Here is a 25483-nt window from a genome sequence, read left to right on the forward strand (position 1 = left end):
CAGAGGTAGAGCCCTGCTTGGACACAGAGAGACAGAAAGGATGGAGGGAACATAAGACAGATTATAGGAAATAACAGCACAAGGGCATAAACGCAGGAGTCATGTCGCAGCACAATTTTAAAATGCCACCGTTTACTGCTGGCAGATGCTTGAACAGGCAGTCCTCAGCAGGGATAAAAAATGCAGGAAATTTCCACCACACAAGGTAACTTCAGTACTCAAGTTTTATAAGTATCAGGGTGTAGAGTGAAGCTTAATTTGCTGTGGTTAAAGCCACAGCATTTAGTATTTATTTCATCAATATAACATGTCTAAGTGTGCAGGTTCCTTTTGTTGGTGTATTAAAACTAAATGTGTATGTCACAGCTAAAAAGCAGGGCAAGGCATTTCTAATGGTCTAGTTAGCATAGAGACAGCAAATGCGGATCTTATACATCATGTAAATGAATCTGAATGGATATTGTTCTTCAGTGTGGTTATCAGAATAAAGAAATACCTATTGATATCCTGCAGATGGCAGCAAAGGCATTTGAGAGAACTGACGTTGCCATTTTTATTTCTTCAGGGGAGAGGCAGTATTCAGTCTAAACAGTTTAGAAAGGATGGATTTAAAGTGCAATGATACTGGTAAAATATTTTTTTCTAGCTGTACTCTTTTGTCGTGAAGTGGTTTAAATGTGTATATTTTATCTGTCTATCATTCTATTGATCCATCTATCCGCTCGTCTTTGTCCATCAACGTCATACCGGTGTTTCATCACCCTGTGCTTGAGTCATGGTAGTGACATTCGGTGATAATGATTTGACAGGTAGATGGAGTAGATCTATCACTTGTGCTTGGAAAATACCCCGAGGTAAGAAGAGATACTGCTGTCTCTACATTTTATTTATTTATTATAGCTCCTCAGCTGCTCATTTACATTATCAAGATCTCAAGGCAGAGCTGCTTTCTCCTCGGTGAATCAGTAGGCATGTGGTATGGTACCCCTCTGACACCTTTACTATTCTGGCTGGGGTTCAAATGTCGGTAAATCTCTTATTATAAAAGATGGTCATAAACACCTAATGGTCTGTCATGAATATTTTAAAGCTCTGAATATCATACAGAAATGACCTCTGGAAAGCCACAACCTTAACAAGGCCCATCTCAGACAGATTCTCAGGTCACACAGACCTCCGCAACCGGTGCACCATGAGGCCCGTTCTTCTGGGTCTTCTGGCTTTTTTTTTTTTTTTTCGTGGCATGATTGGATTGATTTGTCATTTGAAACAGAAAGAGCTTGGCCACGGGGCTGTGGATAATCCAATTTATCGCTTTGCCATTTATTACAAATTTCTGTGGCTTTTGGGTCCACTGTCACATCGATTCGTTGATTGCTTGCTTAGCTGGGTCCTAATGAGCTGCTGTCTGAATCACTGCATAATCACCGCCCTAATTCACTTCCTCGCCTACCCTCACACTCGGTCTGTTGGCTCGCCACTATTAGAAAAGAATGGACTGAAACACAGCTCTCTGAGCAGACAATTAGTAACATCATCCTTGAAACGGGATGTCGTTCGGCGTATATTACCCTTTAATAAATGACAATCTTCTTGTGACTTAGCAGAATGTTGTCACAGATTGCCGTTTCAGGTGATGAGGAGCTGTTCTATGTGTGGTGTGAATCAAATGGTCATGAGCAGTGTAGTCCTGAGGGAGCCAGTCTTGTGAGGGCTTGAAATACTGGGATGGTTAACCACACCACCACAAAAGTCTAATCTTTAATGATTGAAGGTAAGGTAATGTTTTTAAATTTCATGCATGCATACCAAATACTTACTTTTTAATTACCTTCAAAGGTGGTAAACAAATGACTGCTCTATTCTCCAGCCTGTATACCCATTAAAGGTCCCATATAAAGTGAGATTTCCATGTCTTTTTCGGTTATAAAGCAGGTTTAGGCTCTATATTAATATTGTGAAAGTATCAAAGCGCTCAGTCCACAGAGAGATGCGCACACACTGTATTCAGAAACTGAGACTTAAAACGAGCTGTCAGGACTTTTGTGACGTCACAACAAAGCAACCACTGCCCCCAGTCACACCCCAAGTCCAGCCGACCCGGATCCACTGCCCAGCCGTGCAGGATTTGGTTTCCTTGAGTGTTTACTTTAAATCTGCTATATTTTTATCCAACCACTCAGAAAACCATAAGAGAGTCTCTGAGCCTCTCTTCTGATTGGCTCACCAACCTGTTATTGCCAGAACAGCCAGAGTGAAGCCGGAGGGAGGAGATGTAAAACTACACTGAGAGAGTTTTTGGTACTTAAAACCACAAATTTATCTTCTCATGGATATCAACACTTTAAATGTTCAAACTTTAAAATATGGGACCTTTAACTTCACTGCAAGTACAGTGAAAAGTGGATGAGTACCCTGGACTTTCACTCTAGTATGGAATTTTTCTGACACATTTTCAATGTTTTGTCTTGATGGTAGTGAACTGTGACGAAAAAAGTTTCAGCCATTATGTATACTGGGATTCCTTATGCTTGCTTTTCAGAAAAGTGTCCTCCTCCCCCTATACTTGACATGTTTGTGTTGGTATACGTACCCAGTAAGTATTGTGTTGCCACCCTGTACATACTATATAATTACACAGTAATTTACAAGCTGTAATCTAAGGCTAGGGTAAGGCAAACACAGTAAGGTTTGGCACAACACATCCCCTTCGCTTGCAGACATTTTGCTTTGACGTTATCACATATCTGGAGAGCCACACTCTGGAATGGATGACAGAGCAAATACCACCAGGTGAAGGTTTACCTCTGCACCAATATTGGCCTGTGTGGGTGGCATTTATCAAGCTTGAAGAGGGGCTTACGAACACATTGGGATATGTTTGTGAAGAGGCTGGTGGATAAATATAGGACGGAAGCTAATCAAGACATCTATCAACAAAAGAAGTACACCATTTGTGTGCTTCATCACTTGTCCTACGAGCTCTTGTGGCAGAGAAGTGGTGCAATTCAAGTATAGTTAAAGAACTCTCAGCAGCTATATGCATATCAAACACAGACAGGGATGTAGGAGGAGAGATATCTTGAAAAATCACACCGTCACACAAAATCACAGGCAAAATGATTTTCAGACAACATTTCTTTAATACAAAGTCAACATATCTACATACACAGTGGCTTTAAACCAATTATTGTTTCAGTTAGAAGTAACAGTTTGAAAGTGATAGCACTTGGCCCTCATACAAAGGAAAAACTATTTTGCTGAGTTTGGGTTCTTTTTCATTTTGTCGGTATGTACTGTATATGTTCTATTCTTTTTGATGTCATTTTTTGTTAGTGTTGTTTTTTTGTTAGTCCCCCCCCACCCCACCCCCAAATATTCGGCAACATATTCCGGTAAATTTGGCGGCTGTTTTCAAAAGTCTAGCATCTTTACATGAAGTCAAAAGAGTAACACATTGCACAAGCTTCCAAAGACTTCCACGGTTTCAGTTTTGGCATGGGCCCCATTTACTAGTCTTTTTGAGTTCCAGAAGTCCTCAGTTCAGGATTTTAGTTCATTATGAAACATCTCAAGGTTCCCACTGTTCAGAAATGATGTGCTGAAAATGTGAATTTGCAGCAAGTTTTTGGTTGTCTTGGTCTTCCCTTGGTTGCACCGCACTGCTGTTTCAGTGAGTCCTGATTTCTTTCTGCATCCCATAACGAAACATGGTCGAACAAAAACACAAGAGTATGGTTCTATACAAGGCATAAAAATGCACTAGGAAGAAAATGAATCAACATGTTGTGTTGCAACTGAACTATTTGTGGCCTTTAGCGTAGCTGCATTTGTCCATCAGCCAATGATATATTCGTGGTTGACACCTTGGCATATTAGGCAGTTGGACAGCTGGGGACTTTTTGGGGGTTTGTGGGAAAGTTTTAAGGAATGAAGAACACCTTTGGGTGCTATTGTTTCTCAGTAGTAGTCAAGAAATTTTGAATCTACACCTGTGTAGCCTTTTTTTGTTAGGAATTCAGGGCTTTAGTGTTCTAATTATTTAAACACTATCAGGTTTTAAACCCCTCTGGTTGCTTTAGTTTCATGGTGTGAAAGAGAGAAGTCCATCTTATCTCTAATAGACTCATGCTATTGCCAGGGCAGGAAAAAAAGTTCTTGTCCACATTAATATAACAGATCCTTGAATTTATGGTTGATTACAAATTCAAATGGTAAGGTGGTAGAGTGGAGTAACCTCTCAGCAGATCACTGATGCTGATTCCATGCCCTCACTGAGGCAATAGGTGTGGCAAAACAAAGCTGGCATAGTTCCCAGTTTAACTACTAACAGGGGAAATTAAAGGCAGGAAAAAAAAAAAAGCGAGTGGTAATTAAAGACCAGGGAGCAGGGCTGGAGAAAGGAGGAGAGAAAACAGGCTTTACAAACACCAGGAAGTTGGATATGAGCAGAACCTCAATCTTTGTAGTTCTTTACCCATTTAAAGTATGAGATCTTGAGGGTCAAATGATACAAATACATATAATCTATATATTTGTTTATTTACAGGTATATTCTAGATCATAGTGGATATCTAACAAAATGAATGACCACATTATGTCTGAAAATAATAACGTAAAAAAGAGAAAGAACTTAGGATTTTTCCTTAAAAACTGTGAGGGTCATAGTCTGTACATGATCATTCAAGGTACAGTTCGTCAAGTTGGGCTGATATAGATAACAAAAAGGTCAATTATGAAATTTTTGATTGATTAGATATTATGTAGACCAGTTGATCAACAGTTGCTCAAAGAAAAAAATCAAAAAGAATACTAATGCCTACAAGTTTATGATAATAAAGAATCTCAAAAAGATTTAAAAATGGCATCTCCTCATCGGCACAGGATCTACCCAGGGGTAGAAGTTAAACATTGGTGAGTGGAGGCAGAGGATTCAGGCATAGCGCTAACATATCCTCTGCTTTTTCTAAAGAAACACACAAGGTTTTACAAGAAATACAAAAAAAAAACAAACTCACAAACAAAAGAAACTGGCTGGTATAAAAAAAAAAAAAGATGATGAGGAGAAAAATTGAGTTCATACTAAGTGTTTGGATATATTTTTATATTCTGCTTTTAAATATATATGCATGTGTGAGTGTGCAGTATATGTATGTGTATATATACATATATATACAGTAGATATATGTATATAGATAGACATGCATGTATGCACACGTACACATACAGACATGTTGTTATACTTAACATTTCTACAGTGAAAAAATAGAATGTCTTTTAACGTAATATGAACAAATAAGCATTTCTCTTTTCCTGCTAATTTTAAAAAATGTGATACAACATCTCTGTTAAAAAACTAAACCAAAAAGAAAATAAAAAGTCAACTATGTAATGTAAAATAAGTTGTCATAATACAACATTAATGTTTTCATAATGTTACAATAACAATAAGGCTTTTTTGGAAATAAGAAAAGATTACACACAGTTCTGTCCATTGCTCTGGTTATTGTGCACACCCACCGGTAACCTCTGCAGAATCCGTACACTCGTTTATACCAAAGCGCTGATCTCAAAATGAAAACCTGGTGATTTCAAAAGCTCGATTTTTTTTTTCTTAATCAGACACATATACATTAGTGCGTCAACCTGCAGTTGTTTTTGGGGTATTTATTTCAAGTTTCCATTCTCTTTTTTCTTAGGGATGTGCAAGAAAAGTATTTAGTACCAAAGATTTTCATTATCACATCATGGCATTGAGATCCAACATGGCTGCCTGGTCCGGCTGTATCACCCACAGAGACATCATCTATAAAACGGAGGACAAAAACCAAAGCATCTACTTTGTTTATCCACCTGTTACCAAACACACATACAGTGGAACTAAAGGCCAATTTTTCAATCACAGGAACATAAAGCTTTGTAACTGCAACAGGCCTCTGCCACTTTTGAGTGTCTTGTACAATGAAATAGATGATTATAGAGGAGGCTTGAAATAAAAAACAAAAAAAAGGAGGGCTGGAAAAGACCGGTGGACGATGATGTCATGTGGATGCGCTTTTTTTAGTCATGTCCGCCTGGGTGTGAGCGGTTAGCAGAGCTGGCATCGTCAGTTTCCTCTCCCTCAAGAGTCACACGTACAGCATACACACGATAAGCAGCATGTTTGGTTTTGACAGAGAAGAAAACGAAAAAAAAAAAAAAAATCCTCATAAGACAAAAAAGTTCTAAACAATGATGATGAGCGTTGGTCACTGTACACAAAGAGAGCCCCAACTTTTGCGGCAATCCTTGTCTGGTTGTTCCGTTTATTCCAAAGCTTCTCACCCACCAGGTTTATCTCTTGTTCAAAATGGTGGATGTTAACACCGAAGCCCCATGATGCAATGGATCCAAAGAGAGGAGTGATTGTAAAAAATCTTGGGACACAGTTGCCATTTCTCCCACCTTGACCATCCACAAGACGACCCAGCCGCAGTGTCTTGCAACAGACGAGGTTTTCCCCCGAATCCTCTGGTGACTGAGACACAAGCCTCCTGGGACACTTTTTTTTCTTTTTTTTTTCTTAATACTGTAAATACTTTGTGGTACTTTTCAACATCACTGTTGCTTGTGGCTTAAGATACTGATTTTGCAGAAGTTCACAATTCATAAAACTAACTGATCTCAAGATATGTTTTGCTGATTTCTTCCCAACAACCACGGACAGTGCCTTCTCTAAGCTCCTAGTGCTTAAGAACAGGCAATTATGTGATGTGTACTTTAACAGTTGAGTGTTTTTCCACACGCATTACGTGTATCATTAGTGGAACAGTGTAAAACTCAAGATTTACTTAATGCCAGATGGAACAAGCATTTTTTCTTTTTTTTTTCGTCCCATCTTGTTTGGGTGACCAGAGTTTGGGGAAAACCACTTGTGTTCACATAGGCAACCTCATTTTGGTCATTTCTCTGGATATCATTCACAAAATGTGTTGATACAAATACTTGAACCCCTTTGACACCCAGGCATATCAAAAAAACAAGAAAGTCACCCCGTCTTGGCTACATCCATCTGCCTCTCACTGATTTTTGCTGTTGCCTTCTCCTTCTTTATCTGTTGCTTGTTACCGTTGTATCACGAAGATATTTTTGAGAAGAGAAATGTCCACGAATGTTTACAATGTCCTCCACATTGAAACACTTGAGGTAAGGTAAGCAGTCTGACACTTTGATCGACTCCCGCCCCAAAGCTTGAGCCACAGCTTCTGGTTCCTCTCCTGATGAAGATCGTCTTTTCTTGATGATGGGCAATTTTTCCTCGCTTCCTCGAGAAGGGTCTCTTGGTCGAATTGGAATTAAAATCTAGAGTGAATCTGTTGGGCATTGACTTCTAAAAATCTACATTAGGATCCTGTTTGGTGTGTCTGAATTAGCGGTGGTGTTATCGTCGTCTGCTGTCGTCGTTTCAAATTTCAAAGTTACTATGGCTCAGGAGACTGTTGAGGGGGGGGCGACAGGATTCTGGGGGGAAGAGATGGCTTTTTACGTTGCATAGTGATCAAAGCTTCCTAAGTACTCCAGAGCTGCGTGATAGCAGAATTGGTACTCATCCTGTGTGAGAGAGAAGAAACACAAAACACAAAAAAAAAACATCAGAAATCAATATCTCAGCAGGAGTTTGAAGATTTTGCTATGATAATGAGAAATTAACAATTTAAAAATAAAACTAATTACAGTACTTGTCTGACGAGACGAAATTATAGATCTGAGAAGTAGTTTTTACGACATTCTTTACACAATGAGATCAAGGAAACTACACAGAGGTGATTTAATATAGTTAATATAGTTTTATTGAACTGAGTTTTGTGTGTGTTTGTGATCTCCAACCTCAGTCTGAACCATGGCTGGCCTCTGTGTCCGGAGCATCTTCACTGTCTGGAAGATATCGACCACACCTTCATAGCGCATTCTCTCCAGGACGATGCTGAGGGTGATGAAAACTCCAGTCCTGCCCACGCCAGCACTAGAAACACACAATTATAAAATGAATTAGTAAGGATATGTCTCGCTGGCTGAATGGTGAATTTTTATTCGTACCAGGGAAATGTGTCTTTCTGTTATGTCTTGCACTCCCTGAGGTCCTCTAGTCTCTTCCCATGTATGTACTTTGTTATTTATGATCTACATCAGTCTAACCAAGACCTGCAAAATAACGTTCATGTTTAAATAATTTCCATCCTAAATTTCCTCTAAAATGCATGCTGTATCTACAACCAGACTCTGTCATAACAACTTTGCACACTGGCTCGCTGTGAATACCTGAAACAGTTAAAACTGCCTGAAAACTTAAGACAGCCAGCGATGCTGCGGCAGTCCAGCGCGTCGATGCGGATAGCAAGGACGCAATCTGCATGTGAGAACTCCATGAATCCACTCTAATGTGTGCCCGCGTTCTCGTTGAGCCCAAAATGAGCGCTCAAGGACACACAGACGCTCTCCAAATCACGCAACACAAACAACCGAGCAAACATTTTGTCTCATTAAGCCCCTCCTCCCATGTGTCGAGAAACTCAGCCTGCTGCCGCTCTCCAGAAATACAGTCTGAGTCTTAACTCAGATCCTGAAATACTTGAGAGCTGCCTCTCTAAGCTGCTTTGCTGTGAAATAACTTCCACTTCACCAATGGAACAATAATTGATATGACAACAGATTTATTTGGGCTCCTTCCAGCCTCTGATGCTGTGTCGCTGAATGAAGAGTGAAAGCGATGGCTGCTAGCACACACTTTGAGTTTGTGTGTGAGTATCCCTACAAGTGTGTGTGTGTGTGTGTGTGTGTGTGTGTGTGTGTGTGTGTTGGAGGACACAGCTAGACACAGGCCAAAAGATGACATGTCATCTGACAATAAATCAAACGATATCGAACGTGGTAGTTATTGAGCCTAATCATGCAGAACGTACGACCACCGCAAACACATACACACCCACATGCGACCACCCACTAACCAACCCCCACACCGCAGCATCTCTCAGCCCACCCAAAGCCTCTTCCTGAGAGTCAGTCACAGCTTGTCACATGGACTCTTAAACTCCCTCAGAGCTCCTCTCCCTGTCTTTCTTTCTCTCTCTCTCTTTCTCTCGCTCTCTTTCCCTCTCCAGGAAGATCGACTCTCCAAGTCTGAAAGCTTGCCGGGCCGCTGCCGACTGAGAGGATTTGGTGTCCCCATTCACAGGAAGTAATCAGGCAATTAATGACAAAAAGCATGTGGGTCTATTAGATAGTGGCTGAGGAGGAGAGAAACGAAGGAGGAGGAAGAAAAGAGGGTGGGAGTGGAAGAAACGAGGGCTGGGAGGATGAATGGATGAATAGATGGAAAAAGAGGAGAGAGGGAGAACTCAAGTGAATTGAATTGAGAGAGAGAGAGAGAGAGAGAGAGGGGGGATTAAGAAATAGACAGATGGATGACAGACGGGAAAGGCTGGTGACAGAAGACGAAAGAGTAAGAGAAAAGGAAGGCATAAGCTCTAAACTCGGAGATGACAAAGCCTGAAGGAGGATGGAGGGAGGACGAGGAGGAGGAGAAGGAGGTGGCGGGATATCTGCATTTAGACAAAGTGACATCTACTTGTGAAAAAAAAAGATAAAAAGCCAAATGAATGAACAAAAAGTATTTAAAAAGGACTGCAGGTAAGTTGAGCACATGATGAACAGCACTACATTTTAACGATGTAAGCTGAAGCAGTTCTGTGTTAATCCTCCAAACATCAAGCAGAGTTCACTGTGATGTGTCAAGGATGCCTTAATTGTGCATTTGGCCGCTGAATAAAGCGTGGTCAAGTGACTCCTGTAGTCCACTTTAATGGGCCTGTGTTCCTTTTCGTCCATTACTCCAGTCCTGCGATTCCTCCTGCAATAGCTGATCCTCTCGCTTTAAGACAGCTCTCTCCCCCTCCAATAATGGCCTCATAGAAGGAAGGAATAACTCAGTCTTATTGGAGCTTCCCTGACACATCTTACAACTCCCAGAGGGCCATTTGATGGCTGGTGACATCATTGTTTTTAATACAGGGGAGGTGATGTTATGTTTTGGTGATGTCATGGCGCCTGTGCGATAGAAATGTGGAGAAAAAAGTGACACCGGCTCCGTTCCAAAAGTAAAACATGTTCAGGAGACAGCAAGGAAATAATTCATTGTGTTAATACCTTTGTTTGTTTATCACAGTCAAAGGCAAAGCTTTTTCTGAATGCCAATCAAACCATGAAACACCGTGTACAATGGACCACATGCAGGCAAGTGTCTTCGTTAATGGAATTTCAAGACATTTCTTTTTCTTTTATTTGTTTCCCTTTTTCTTGCAGCGCAAATAAAAACAGAACCGTGAATGATGTCCATTGTCTGGCTACAAAAGGTAACAACTCATTCAGACTGATCTCGCTCAAGGTCTGTCAATGAATAAGAATAATCTGAGGTCTTGGTGGTGACCACCACCAAATATCAAATTCTACTTGAGTCTAGCATGTCGAGTTAATGATGAAGGTTACCTTGGAAGCTACACTCGAGGTGATCAAAATGCATCACAGAGCGATCATAAAACCCCAAAAGAATGGCTGTATCAGTTCATGTGCCTCCTCTTTGCAAATGCCAAGCCGCATCTCAGTCTTATCAATTATGGAGGAGATGGGCCTGTGGATGTGCAGTGGTAGTTTACTGCGGTGGCAAAAAAGAGAGGAGGGATCATATCTGATGATGCTGTTGGAGCTGCACCGCAGGAGGTGCCGCGCTGCAAAACAATAACCACCATAAGAAGTGATTTAATCTTGTCTTTTGATAGTTAAAGCCTTATATCATTTTCAAGAAAGGAAAGTGTGTCTTAGGGGTGCAGTTTGAGGCGAAACAACTTGCAATCCCTGGTATTACGGCATATCACGCCCCTGTGTTCAAGAAAACCTTTATCATAATATGCTATTTTCGGATCTTGGATATTTAATATAATGCAGCAGAGAAAATATGGTCCAACATAGCATTGAGATGCCTTACCTGCAGTGGACAGAGATTGGTCCATCCTGTCCAAACTGCTCCTTGGTTTTATGCACCTGGCCAATGAAATCAATGAATCCCTCCCCAGATTTGGGGACGCCTTGCTCTGGCCAATCAGTAAACTGGAACTGCCTTACTGTCCTGGACTGGCCATCCTGCAAAATATAGAGGGAAGATGAGAAAGATTTGTAGGAGATTGTAGATCACATAAAGAAGCAAGGAGTGTGTAGATATATTTAAGGAACACAAAGAGGAAATAAAGCAAAGGCAGGTAGTGGCTTCACGGTGGAGCCTCTACACACAGAGCAAGACATCATTAGCTTAGAGCTTGTGGGTTTCACCATTAGTTTCTTCTGAGAACATAATGCAAACCAAGCAGCACAAAGTCTATGGGGCAATAAAAAATGAAGACAAATTGGTCTTTTAAAATGAAACCGTATCTGCCGGTGCTTCTTCTGCACAATGGCAATACAACAGATACACAGATGAAGTAAATGTACAATGACACACACATGTCACCACAGAGGGACAGTATGTCCTTTTCTCTCTCACATCACTCCTCTACCTCCAACCCCAATTGTCTCTATTTTCTCCTGCCGTTTTGTGTGTGTGTGTGTGTGTGTGTGTGTCTGTGCCGCATGAGTAGGTCCTAGTTAAAGCTAATCAATAGTGTATCTGCCATGACAAGCGTCTTCTCCCAGACACCATGTTGAATAGGATAATCCTGCGATGCGATCGATACAGCGACCTGATGGATGAGCCGAGCGAGGAAGGTAAGAAGCAAGAACGGAGGACTAACGGGGCAGGAGGTGGGATTGGACGATGAAAATTGGAAAGAAAAACCCTGACACACACAGACATGCCTGCTACACAAAATGTCAGTAACAATTTAATCTCATATCGATTCTTATAATCTTGTTTTAGAGGTGAGAGTTTTAAGTGGTGAGATAACTGAACTTGCCTCCAAAGCAAACAAAAAAAAAAAAAAAAAAATTTAAATGCATTTTCACAATCAGGTTGGCAACACACGAGGACAAGGAGGAGGCGATCTGCTTTATTTTGAGAGAGCTGATTGTCAAGTCTGAGAATGCGCAGGCAACACTTGTGTCCTTGTGAAAGAATGTTTGTTCAAGGTGTCTCAGAGGGAACACGAAAGTGAGCAGTGAGAAGCGTTTCTGCATTTTGAGACTCGCTCGCCGCTTGATGCCACCAGTAATTAAGACAACCAGGTGTTCATTCCTCCTGTTGATTCTCACGTCTCTGCGCAACAGACTCCAGTTTAGACATGATGTGTCATTCTCACACATTCTCCTCCAGTTTGTTCACACAACACAGGCACAATTCAATGAACCCTCAGTTTGGCGACTAAACTGCGATCCGTTTTGTCCTTTCTGTTATCCCACTATTAGATGGTAGAGAATTATGGATTCTAAAATTGTATTTATAGTAATTATGTCTAAACTGTGTTGTAGAATCAATGTAATAAGCAGGAATCTGAAGTTGCACTGAGAAAGAGATATTTTCACCTCCGATAAATTGTTCAGAAACAGAATTATGCCCCCCCCCCCCCCCCCCATAGATAATTCTCCGCACTTGTTTGAGTACCTTGATAATGATGAACAAATTACATTTTTGCCCGGAGCCAGTGAAGTGGTAAATAGACAGAAAGTTAATAATCAATGTGTTGTGTAACTGGCTACAACCTTGGAATGGTTGGAAACTATGCTTTGTTTAAGGGTCTAACTGCAAACAACTGCTCCTAACAACACACATAAGAAAAACCTGCATGCATTTATGGAGGCATTGAATGTCTCTAATGAAAGCATAGTGCTAAAAATTTGGATTATAGCTGTTATATTTGTCTCTTGAATGAGATGCTTTGTCAGGAACCATCAAGCGAATGGTGGTGCTCCTGTATTCTTAAGAATTAATCGTGTAACTGATGATAACAGACTGCCCACACTGGCAGATGGGTAAAAATAGCTAATGTTTTTTTCTTCTTGTTTCAAGGTATCATCCATTCTAACCAGCTATTACACATCAGATCAGCGGTGTTAAATAAACCTAATGTCCTTTTATTTGAGAGTGATCATGAAAAAAAAACAAAAAAAAACATGGTAATCTAATATTAAACGACCTCTGAATGTGTTGATGTAAACAATCACCTCAGGGTCTGTATTTATCATGGGTCATGGTGGCTGTGCTACATGAATTCATTCATTCATCCATTCATTCATTCTAATTTTGGCCAGGGAGCTAACCACCCCCCTCTACTGCTAGCAGGCTAAATGCAGATGGTGACTAAATGTTGAATGTAGAGTATGTGAAGCACCTATATTTATATATTTTTTTATAGGATATACATAATCTGTCTATTGAATCCTTGAGCTAAGAATGTGAAGCCCTGCTGTCCTGTGTTGCTGTCTTATCTGTTGATATGTTTTTCACCGCTGCCGCCAAGATGTAGTCTTGTACTTTCATTGTACTTGACAAATACAACGATTTAGTTACTAATAAGTTAAGCTCCATATACCGACTCTCTTTGTACAAGATCTCATGTCTCCTTCCCTGTTTTATGACGCATTGCATGTTGTCTTTCTTTCGTTGCCTTTGTTTTTCATCTCAAAAACATTTTGCCTCAGCAGAGGGATTAAAAATGAAAGAGGGGCAAAGACAACAACACAATAAACCAAGCACGCCAAAGAATGAGAAGAGGGGTGGGGGTGGGGGTGGGGGTGGGGGTGGGGAGAGAGGAAAATTTAACACACAACCTGAGGGCCCACGCGGCGTGTCAAATTGTGTGATTAAATACGTGACTGGCTCGCTAGATGTGAGTGTTGAGGCGTGGAGTCTATGCTATTACTGTGCAGAGGCATGCGACATACGCACGCACGCACGCACACACACACACACACACACACACTTGCATACATACACACACAGTCATACATATACAAACACATGCATGTACATCTAATGTATGATGTGTGGAGTTCAACCTTGTTTACTCACACTCACATGCATACACAATCAGTAAAATGGGGTTGAAAAGCCATAAATCACAAATGCACCTACAGCTACACATACAGTGCTTCTTAACGGTTTACTCCGACCAAACCTCCACCTTCACATGTCAAGTACACAACACCTTCCTATACTGTATGTATAGACAATGAGCTTTGACTATCAGTCTGTCTGCTGCCATTTTACACTTAGATGATTCAGTCCCCATCATCTGAAAGACACCACCACTGACCACTGCACTGCACAAGATGTGTGCGTGTGTGTTTATGAGGGCTTAAAACATATATACATGTTTGTTTAATGTATGTATCCATGTGTAAATATGATTACGTGTCCTTGTGTGTGACAGCCATAAAATACATAAATATACAAAGGTGAGTGAGTGTGTGTGTGTGTGTGTGTGTGTGTGTGTGTGTGTGTGCACGCATGTGTTTGTGTGTGTGTCTGTGCATGCATCGGTCTGTATATTTGTGCTGGGAATAGCAAATCAGCATGGAGATAGGTATGCGGCGGAAAGTGAGCCTGTGTGCACATTTGTGTGTGTGTATGTGTGTGTGCATGTTTGAGCCCTTTAAAGAAAGTCATTTTGCACACTGCAAAAGTGTGTATGTATGTGTGTGTGTTTGTGTATGTGTCGGGTGATGGCATACCAGCTTAAACAGCATTTGTGTCTGATTTCCACACTGTGGATACTGTGTCTATTTGTGTATGTGCGTGTGTGTGTGTGTGTGTGTGTGTGTGTGTGTGTGTATTAATTTTTTTAATACTAACAGGATGACTGCTAACTAGCTGCCACACTGCCTGGGAAATCGTTGGATATGTCAGCTTGTTTGGCAAAGAGAGGAAGCAGTTTTATTTCTGTGCTACAGTTCTGTTGCTGCTTCTTCAAACTGTCCAACCTAATTGGACCGAAAAAGAAATCCTGGGGTAAAGTGATGTCTACAGTAGTGTAGAGTTGGTTTTAAACAGTTCAACAAGAAAAGTCACTTTGGTTTTGAACCCTCATTAATATTTGAATGAAGCTACTAGTTAGCTCAACATTAAGTCTCCATGATATCTTGTTTTGAGTGGAAACCCGTCTAATTACAGAGCAGAATTACAATCTCAAAGCTACATAAGGAACTTCTGAGGAAAAAAAAAATACCATGTACTTGTGATATTCCTGTATTTATGTGACCTACATTTCCTCAAAAGGGTCTTTTGCTCTTTGGATCTGCCAGGGTTGATGTTTAAGATTTGTATGATAACAATTCAATATAAAGTTAATTTTAGCTGTGACGGAAAATATTTTCAGTTGAAATCAGGGTGTCGATTGTGTGGTTATTTCTATACACCCAAAAACAACAAAACTTACTCGGCAATACAATAGTCAGTCCAGACCGAACACTTCCTAGTATGTCTTACCCTGGCGTCTGTGACCTTGAACTCTCTTAGGATGTACTGGGGCATGTTGTACTCGGCCATGGGATCCACCACAAAATACTGATACCTGGCAGAACGTTCCGCCGGCCAGTATTGGTGACACTTTTCCTGTTTGAGCAGAAGGAGAGATAAACCCCAGAAATTAATATTCGAACGACTTACTAATTCATTTCCATTTTATTTTACTTCGATTACTGTTTGTATCCTTCAATACAGAAGCAAGACAGAAACAGAAACAACACAAATCAAATGAGTGTTAATGCATGTGTGTCTGACTCCTACCCGTCCCATCTCTCGCAGTTTGGTTAACATGACTACAATGGTGGAATTGTTCTCCCAGAGCATTCTCCAGAAGTCTTCTGTAGTCTCTGCCAGAGGGCCCTGCGTGGCGATGTAGGCTTTCTGTTGCCTGTATATACAGAAAAACCATGTTAAAACCGTCTATGTTTGGCCTGTATAATAATAAGCACCATTTTAACACCACTAATGCAAATTCTAGGAATACTTCATAAGTTTTGCCGATACATTCCTGAAGACTGAGTGACTGCGTTTACTGAGTAATACGTATTACTTTGAGGATCACTAACAAAAAAAAAAAAAAAGTGTTGAAATTCACTTTCCATGTCTCCATTATTCCATTATCTACTGCACCTTTTCTCCAAAACGCAATAGAATCACATTACACACGTCTCATATTGGCATGTTTCCTCTTCCTACCTATATCCATCAATGAAACTGGCATTGATGTAGTCGGATCCTTCCAGGCCTCTGATTGGCTGCAGGCAAACGCGTGTGGTCTCGTAGGGCATGATGTTGACCAGCCGATTCTTGAACTTGTTGCAGGGAAGGTTGGCACTGATGAAGCGCGACGTGTGGGCTTTGGAGTTGGCCAAGCGCTGGAGGGGAAAGATAGAAGGATAAATGGAAGAAGGTAAGAAAAGGAAGGCACCGAAAAGAAAAAAAAAAAAAAATGTGGAAAAAAGTTTTACAAAGAAAGTGCAGAATGAAAGGTATGGGAGGAGGAGGAAAAAGATGACAAGACGACGAAAAAGAGAGTACAGTGGTGACGAGAAGAGGGAATGGATTGGCAAAAGCCACGGTGCTCACAAAGAGGAGAGAAGAGGCATGAAAAGAGAAGAGAGAGGAAGGAAGAGCAGGAGAGGATGATAAGAGGAGAGATCGGGAAGGAGGGAGGAAAGGGAGGACAGGTGCGAGACAGATAAAGAGAGTAGAATATCAATGACAGAAAGTAATAAAGCACACTCAATCTAATCTGATCTTTCACCCAGCTTTACCAATGATGGCACAACTTCAAAGGGACATTGTTTATCAAGAATATATTCACCAGGAAGCGACTCAAAAACTTTATCCCCTTTTGCAACTTGTGGGGTCCTGTAGGGTCAGACGCAACGATGGAAAATATGCCACATACCCAGACTAACAAGCCTCTGGATCAAGACTGTGCGAAACAGAAAACTCGCCTAAAAGTGGGTCACCAGCGCCTTTGATAATGGCAGTGTAGTATGTGTGCATAAATCATAGACTCACACAGAGATGTTCAGAAAGACAAACACACACACACTGCATAATGATCAAAATGAAAAGCTGTACTGCTACATCATCATCGTCATAAGGACCTCAGTGGGAGTTTGTGGGTCAGCAAGTCTTATGATCGCCTCCTCTTGGCTTCTCAACAAAGAATTTGTGAGTGTGTGTGTGTGTGTGTATGCTTGCTTGTTAGCATTTGCCTGCAAATGGAAGACACCCTAGTCAGATTATTTAGGGCCCTTTCAGACAGAGAAAAGCATGGCGCACTGAGGACATTAGCAGCATCTTAAGAGGACGGAGAGAGAGAGAGAGAGGGAGACAGAGAGAGAGAGACAGAGAGATGAGCTGCAACTGACCCCAATGAAAAAGTGGGCAGCAGGAATGCAGATTTTTAGTTCCTCAACTCCTCGTCTCTCAATGGCTGTCAAAACACACAAAGTGAAAGTGTCTCTCTTTGCACCTCTGTGTGAACACGGTCTAACCTTCCATTTTGCCCTTTTTCCCCATTAGAGTAGTTTCCCTTTTTCCTCTCTAATTCCCCTATAGCACCGCTATCTCTGTTTCAATGGCTACTTGGAGTCCGTCCAGCTCTTCCCCTCCTCCTCCGCCCTTCCTTTCATCCTTCGCTAGTGTCCTCCCTTTGATCTGTGTTTCACAAAGGCACCTGGAAAGGCTTGAGGTGGCCTGGCAGAGCTAAAGAGGCCCTAAGCTACACCACCAAACACCACGGAGGGGGCAGGGAACGGAGCCAAGCCTGGCAACCTGTCATCCAACAGGGCAGAGAAGCACCTGGGGTACCTCTAGTCACGGTTGCCAGTTCCTTCTCATTTATAGTACAGTATCTCTGTTCATTTGGAAGATAGATTACGTACATTAGGCATGTTACGCCGCAACAAGGATAATCATTTTTGACATTAGTCAGAAACAAGGGCTTACAATACAAACAGACCAATACACCCCGACTATAACCCTGATTAACAAATTAATAATAAATAATAGATATATCATCAAACAAGCATCCTTAATCATCATTACATTTAATATTTCATCAATATTTATAGTTTCTCCACTGATCACTATCTATTTGGTCGATTGCGTGCATCACATAATGTTTGACTGTTGTCTATGTTTATGATGTGGCCACAATACAAGACAATGCTCTGTAAACTTCCTGTAAACTGTCAACCTCAATTCTATTTAAAACCGTAGAGCTGTTTTCGTCTTCTTGTTTGCATTTGGATCCCAATTAAAACCATGCTGCTGAATTTCAAATTATTCCATTGCTATTTCATTTCAAATGGATCCCAGTAGCTTTTTTTTTTTTTTATGTTGTTGCTGTGATTCGTGTCCTGTATGTTTCTGAACATTTTGTGCAAGTGGGTTATGTGAACAAATGTCTTCTGTGCATAAATCTTCCTCTGAACATGCTTGTTATCCATTCACATACACCAGAAAGGCGCTAATCTGACAACTTCATGACAAGTCCCTGTTCTCGGTTCAGTCTCCCCGCTGAACTCCTGAGAGTCCCACCGGTGACAACTTAACTCTGTACGACGCCGTTTTCCCACCTGAGAATGACAATGCCCTCCCACTTTCCCTATAGTGCAGCATTCTGTCGCATCACTTCCTTACCGCCAAGTTAGCATACAGTTGTCCCTTTGTTCATTAGCCAAACGTTCCTCCCTCTACTTGCCCTGCCATCCACCTCCATTTGTCATCATCAAGTATTAATTACTTAGCTAGCTCCCCCACCCCTCTTCACATGCACCGCTCCTCTCTATCCTGACTGTAGTGTGGACGTTATTAATCCCTGTTCGACTCCTGACGCCAGCTCAGCATTATCCCTGTTACAGATGGCGATAGAGATTCCATCACCATTGTGCCCCAGTGAGCAAAAAAAAAAAAAAGAAAAAAAAAAAAGGTTGAAGACACCAGCACTATTATTGTTTCTTGGCAGGGGGGGGCGTGTTGATGAATGGCGACGGAAAGATGACGGATGATTTGGGAGTGAGCATCTGTGCAATTCAAGGTCAGCAGATAGTGGAGCGCCGAAGCTGAGGTGAGTTTATAACTTGATGATTCTTGAGATCTTTAATGGAGATCTATGTAAACACTGTGTCTGCCTGTCCATGCTCACCGACTGCTTGGTCATGAATTTCTGTTAGAGAGCATACACACTCTCTTACTCAAACCTAAACTCAAATTCGTGCTGCTTCCAGCCAAAAATCTTTTGTCTTGTGCCTGCTAGACTAAACCCAATTTCTTGGCTTAAGCATATTATTCCAAATCCTCAAAAATGAACATTGCAGCCAAACAGTGAAGGGCTTCAACATTTCCATTTTCACGCTTTGCAAAAACAATGCAATAATAATTCAAATAGTGTGTATCTAAGTGATTAAATTATTGAAGTGAGGCTTGAAAAAAAAAAGGGAGCTTTGCTTTCTAGTCCATCTGAGATCCTATTAATTGGACAGCATATGTAAACTGACAAATAGCTTCGACATAAATAAGGCAGGTTTAATCTATATTCTACTTACCTGGGGCTGAAAGGTATTACATCTTGCAGAGAAGTGATTTTATCTCAAATGCTTAAATCTTACTATGTTATACACTGTGTTCATTCAGGATTTCCATTATGTCTTTATGAGCAACATAAGCTCAAAGGGACATCCATATTGCCTCTTGCCTACTGCCAAATTCAGTTTGTCTGAGGTATGAGGATTTTCTGTAAACTGCATCCTCACTCAGCTGAAACATTATTCTCCCAGTTCCCCCAATCAGCTACCATAATCATCCATTTTGTGTCTTCCTCACTCTCCAGTTTCACTGTTTCCAGCCAGAAACACAGTTGTTGGTCAAGAACTGCCACAGTATATGTTCTGTTCAAGTATAAAAATGCAAAATAATGTATGATCACGAATCAAAAAGCGATTACTGCAAACCCACAATTAGGCACATTGCAAATAATGATGAGGAGAAAAAATATGAAAGGCAAAGAAATTGGATTTGCATCCAAAATAACTTCTGGGAAGATAAGCTGGCAGCCAGCCTCCTTTAAAAGGCTTATAGCTTCTTAAGACAAGGTGACAGAACTCTCAAAACTTAGTGTTTATGTCTTCATTGTTTAGTTTTGATTAAGTTCAAAAAGTGAAAATCTGATTTGTACGTTGTTTGTAACCATCTTGGCATCTGGACAGTTCATTCTGCCAGGTGAGTTTTTCAGCTGTCGTTTGCAGTTTTAATTTGTCAAAATGCAAAACGGGGTCACCTGCACGAAAAAACAAAGGCCGTCAGTCCCATAATGTATATGTGAGACCCCAGTGGAACACAAACGCCAAACTTAAGCTGAAACACTTTGTCACACACCGTCATGGTTTCTTAGTGAAAAGAAGAAAGAGACAGAGCTTGAACTCTGCCCAAACCCCTGCCATTTAACTCCTAACAATGTACCAGGTTTCCCGTTATTTCCTGTACCTTGAACTCTAGCTCCATGCCAGTGACATGCTCGCCGCTCTCCACCTGGGCCAGCTTCTGGATGTAGGAATAGAGGCTCCGGGCAGCCACTTCAGTGTTGCCGCAGGCCACCGCCTCCAGCAGTGCATCGTGAATGAAGCTGTACTGGTCCTCCGTCTGCACCATGTAGTTCCGCTGTGACCGCATCAGCGTCACGTGGCCGTAAATGTCGACCGTCTTCTCGTGCTTGATGCGCTCAAGCATGGCGTCGATGACGATGAAGCAGCCTGTCCGACCAACACCCGCACTGTAGGAGGATTTGAAAGAAGAGAGAGAAAAAGAAGTTGGAGGTTTTAAGAGGTCCGTTGAATATAAATTAATTTCTCCATTTCTAGAGTTTTATCCTCTCAGGATGCTCAGGCTATGAATATTTGTTTGCCTAATACAAAGTGCTTGTCACATTTGTATCGTAGGAATTTAATTGTGATTTACTGTTGTTCTCACGCCTAAAATATTAAACCACAAGGTGATTATGTATGTCCAGTAATGTCTGTAGATTTGTTGTGGCATTACATTTTAAATAATTGAGTAGGAGAGCAAAACAGAGGGATGTAGTGACAGCTACAGAGGGAATACAGAGACAACTAATAAAAATGACAGATAGAACAACAAGACGACGGTGATGGAGACTGAGCGAAGCAAGCTGTCGAATTTCAGTTTTATTGTGTAGCGCTTTGGACTGACTGAAGTCTTCTTATCTTGACAAAAAGGTTTCAATTTGAATAAGCCATTCGAGAAATATCGCTTGTAAAAGGGGGAAGGGTTAAGGAGCAAAAAAGGAGAAGCAGGAAAGATGGGAAAGGATTACTGTGAGGCTTTTCACAAAGAGGGAAAAAAGAGACGGAGGTGGAGAGAATGAAAGCAGGAAAAAAAGAAGAGTGCCTTAAAGAGAATGATGTGTCCAATGGAGAAAAGAAAAGATGTAGGTCTTCTAAGAAAGAGAGCGTGTGTTTGTATAATGTGTGTTACGTAATCTATAATAGCAGATACAAAGGGAGGAGCTCTGCCATTCTGTTTGCTCATGAGTATAAACACACACAGTCAGGGAGACGAGCACGAGGTAAAAATAAAACAGGGATACCACTTCCATGTGTATAGGGGTGAGGTTACTGGAGTTAAATTAAAGCTTAAAATCAGGCATTTTGTCACTCAAAAAGAGCCTTTTAACCAACCCTAACAATATAAAATTTTCTAATGACCTGCAGTGGGCGATGATGGGTCCGGCATCAGGCGGGTTGCAGGTCTTCACTCTGCGCAGGAAGGCCAGGAAGGGGGTTGGGTACTCAGGTACACCGTGGTCAGGCCACGCCGTGAACTGGAACTGACGAACCTCCCGCTTCTCACTAGAGCCATTCTGGAAAATAGAGAGAGAGGTGGGTTGGATGTGGTGGTGGTGGTGGTGTTGTGTTTGTGTTTAGCTGACTGACTTATTGGTGTTATTAATAGTGTCTGAGTATTATATGTATGCACAACCCTGTTCAGACCTGGTATTAACATCCATCTCAGGTGATCTGATCACAACCGGACAGCTCTAAGTACAGGTGTGAACGTACCCACGATGCATTGAGGACGCATTTGAGATCCGATCGCTCTGACCACATTAGGAATGCATCCTGGGCCACACTGAAGGACCGCCTACTCTACTGACTTCCTCTGCCACAGTCTCATTAGTCCTGCCACAGTTTTATAACGAACTGAAAATATCTTATTATTTAAAATGGCTAACCCCTTACTTCATTGTAGAGCTGTGTGCAGTGCACCCTCTCACAAACACCACCTGCCATAGTCAGACTGGCTAAAAACAACACACACATGTTTGTGTGTATATAAAGTGGGCAAGTGAGATGTGATCATAAGTGTTAACTCGAGACGCATGTGGAGATGCATTTCAATACCAGGTGTGAACTGACGTACTTAGAGCTGCCTACTCCTGATTGCATCACCCGAGACACATGCCAGGTGTGAACAGGCGGCTAATCTTTTTACATACATCTACCCCCGCTGTCCATGGACAGTTACACCAATGACTCGGCTAGTCTGACTCAAAATCTCAGCTACCTTCACAGGGGGTTAGTGTTCCATGCTTAAAATAGATATTTGCTGCAGTATTGCCCAGGGGTTGTAATTTTCCTTTGGGAAACACTTTCACACATATACAGCAGATCAGATAAGCCTCAACATGATAAAATATGTCTGATAACTTCTATACTGGACAGTACAGGTGCTCGTATCTTCCATGTTCTCATGTTACTGCTGCTCCCAGCATCTACAGATACATGCAGCAAACACCCACATTACACAGCCGTCTGTCAGCTCCTATCTCAAACTCAACTCTCGACGCATCAAAGATACAAGCTGGGACCCAGAGGAAGATTTTGAGAAGGATAAGTAAAAAGAAAGGAAAAATTTCTCCTTGCATATTTGTGTCCTCCTCTCCTCTCAGAAGATCCTCTAATGGAGCTACTGTTTGCATTTCAATGCACTGCTTCTGCTTCCCTGACAGAGGGACTTTTTCCATGCTGAATAAATGAATAAATGAGTGTGGTAATTAAAAGCAAACTGACCTAGTTCTTATTTCCCTTGTATTTTTTTTTTTTGGACATTCCCTGTTTCTGCGGTTGATGCAGGCTACATGGATGTGGTTGGTGCTTGGTTGCTGATTTTCTTTAAATTTCATTTTTTTTGGTAAAGGATTTATCAGCACACACAAATCTGCATCACTGCAGGGCATACATTCATACATACATATGGATAGGTACCATAGCGCTGCTTTATATGTTCGTGTGTCCACTGCCAGCTTCTGCTACCTTATACTTCACACAAATCCAACAAAATATAATTTTTTTTTCTCAGAGATATAAAGTGAAAACAGCTCAGCGAGAAATCATAGCAATGACTGCAGTTATAAGGAGGAAGGAGAGGATAGATAGCAAAAGAATCATATCGGTGGGTTTGATGGAGGCTGAGAGCGGCAGAGTATAAATGGCCCTGAATGTCAACCAGCCGGCTTTAAAGCACCGCGGCTGCTGATATCTTGCTATCTTCACCATCGCTGGTTTGCTCTGGTGTTAATTGTTCTGCTGACATCCCAGCTAAAAAGTCAGCAGTGACTTTTAATGTGGTGCTATCTGGTTAAGAGGAAAATTCTGGAAATGTCTACACACCTCCCAAGGCTGGTTTTCTGCTTTGTCTTCTAACAGCTCATTTTACAGAGGAGACTGAGAATGTGAAAGAGTTTTCATGTAGATGTGCTGGTGATTCTTTTCTTTGTTTTTTTCTGTGTCTATGTGTGAGTGTCTGTATTTGAATACACTTAAATGTGTGTTATTCATGTCTGCTGGTGTGACATCATACTCGTGGGTATTGAAATACATGCATTTGTTTTGGGGTTTTTTTGTGTAAATGTGACTATAGGTTTCTGTACATGTGTGTGTGGGAGTTTGCATGTGCAAATGCCTCCTTTTAAGAATGTTTTCATTTGTTTAAAGACTGTGTATCTGCCTGTTTGTTCACTGTTCAAATTTGTGAGTATGTGTGTGTGTGCGCGCACACAGAGGAATGAAAGCAGTCTGCCAATTATGTATATTGAGTTTCTCTTCTGCTCACTTTACCTAAGTGCTCCAATTTGGCAGACGCACATAAACAGATGATCTATTGAGGAGAGAGAAAGCTGAACAAGGTGAGAGGGATGGACTGTAAGGACAATGGGGACGAAGGATTACAATATATTTGTGTATATCTTTACATCAAATGGAAAAATAGCATGCAGTCTACGCCATCATTTTTGTTGCTTAAGTTTGTGTCTGTATTTTTTATAAGCTGTGTCTTGTGAATAGTCCGTCTGTTTACTGGGCACTGAATAAGGATATTGTTATTCATTGTCAACCACAGTCCACTCCAGATTTCTCTGCAATGTATTCTTGAGAAAGGATCAGATGGTGATGGTGCAGTTGTGTGCATGTGTGTGTCTTTATGTGTGAGAAACAGAGAGAGAGAGATAAATCATCTTACCTTGTGCAAGGAGAAAGTGCGGACACAGAAAGTGGCCAGTTCTATGGTGTCCAGCAAGGTGACTTGGGTCATACCATAGGTTTCTGTGCCACGACTGGGCCAGTACTGGTCACACTTAATCTGGGACAGAGGAAGAGGGAGAGAGACAAACAGACATACAGACAGATGAACAGTTAGCTGCAATACGTCACATTCTATTAACTGGTGTCTCCACCGATGAGCACGATCATGCACATAAATCAAATCATGCTCCCTCCTCTCACACAAATATGTGCGCTCACGCGCCGCTCATAAAAGGAAACCCTCCTGTGGATTAAAACACCAGGCGTTGTGGACTGAAGCACCAGGGTAGCTTCTCTCTGTTTCACATCTGAGAAACAACACTATGCACACTGAACATATGTGACCAGAATGCCACAGCAACTCCACTCTGACGGGTTTCATTTCATCAACCAAATCCTGCCTGCCAGTAAGGCCAAACATCTCCTACACCAATTCTTAATTCAGTATCTGTCAAAATAAATGCCTAATATAGTGTTACCATTTCAGATCCTCATATTAAGAACCTCCTGTTTTTGTTTTTTCTTTTTTTTGTCCAGAGGTTCTACTGTATATCTGCAAATACAGCACCAGCTTCCCCCAGCCCACCCCTGTCTGCCCACTTAATAAAGATTCATTCAATATGGGGTGTGATGCGCCAGCGGACATCTGATGAGATGTGACAGCTAGTGAGGGAGATGAGCTGCTCTCCAGCTTTCTCTTCCATTTCCTGCTCGAGCTGACACTCAAGTTCTACCGCCCGCCAATCCTGATCACGTTTGACAGCAGTGGAACGCGCATGTCAGGATGGGGGATAGGTAAACAACTGAAAAGGGATAGAGGGAGGAAAAATGAGTGGAGACACCTGGGGTGAGTGTGGCTGATGTTGACACAGGTTTGAGTTGACAG

General features: G+C 41.4%; 1 protein-coding gene across 13 annotated transcripts in view; it reads right to left on the minus strand.

Moving 5' to 3' along the window:
* Positions 1-3120: 3120 nt before the first annotated feature.
* ptprsa (protein tyrosine phosphatase receptor type Sa) overlaps positions 3121-25483 on the minus strand; it is a 232879-nt gene continuing 210516 nt past the window's right edge. For all 13 annotated transcript variants that reach the window (XM_056377819.1, XM_056377815.1, XM_056377818.1 and 10 more), the window contains 9 exons: positions 24536-24655; positions 21724-21878; positions 20486-20771; positions 16181-16359; positions 15746-15872; positions 15446-15571; positions 11018-11172; positions 7867-8002; positions 3121-7590 (listed from right to left, as the gene is read on the minus strand). In XM_056377819.1, the coding sequence (XP_056233794.1) occupies positions 7522-7590; positions 7867-8002; positions 11018-11172; positions 15446-15571; positions 15746-15872; positions 16181-16359; positions 20486-20771; positions 21724-21878; positions 24536-24655 (1353 nt within the window). In that variant the 3' untranslated portion in view covers positions 3121-7521. The remainder of the gene's footprint in view (positions 7591-7866; positions 8003-11017; positions 11173-15445; positions 15572-15745; positions 15873-16180; positions 16360-20485; positions 20772-21723; positions 21879-24535; positions 24656-25483) is intronic.

This window comes from Seriola aureovittata, chromosome 6, assembly GCF_021018895.1.
Source record: "Seriola aureovittata isolate HTS-2021-v1 ecotype China chromosome 6, ASM2101889v1, whole genome shotgun sequence".
NCBI classification, from domain to species: Eukaryota; Metazoa; Chordata; class Actinopteri; order Carangiformes; family Carangidae; genus Seriola; species Seriola aureovittata.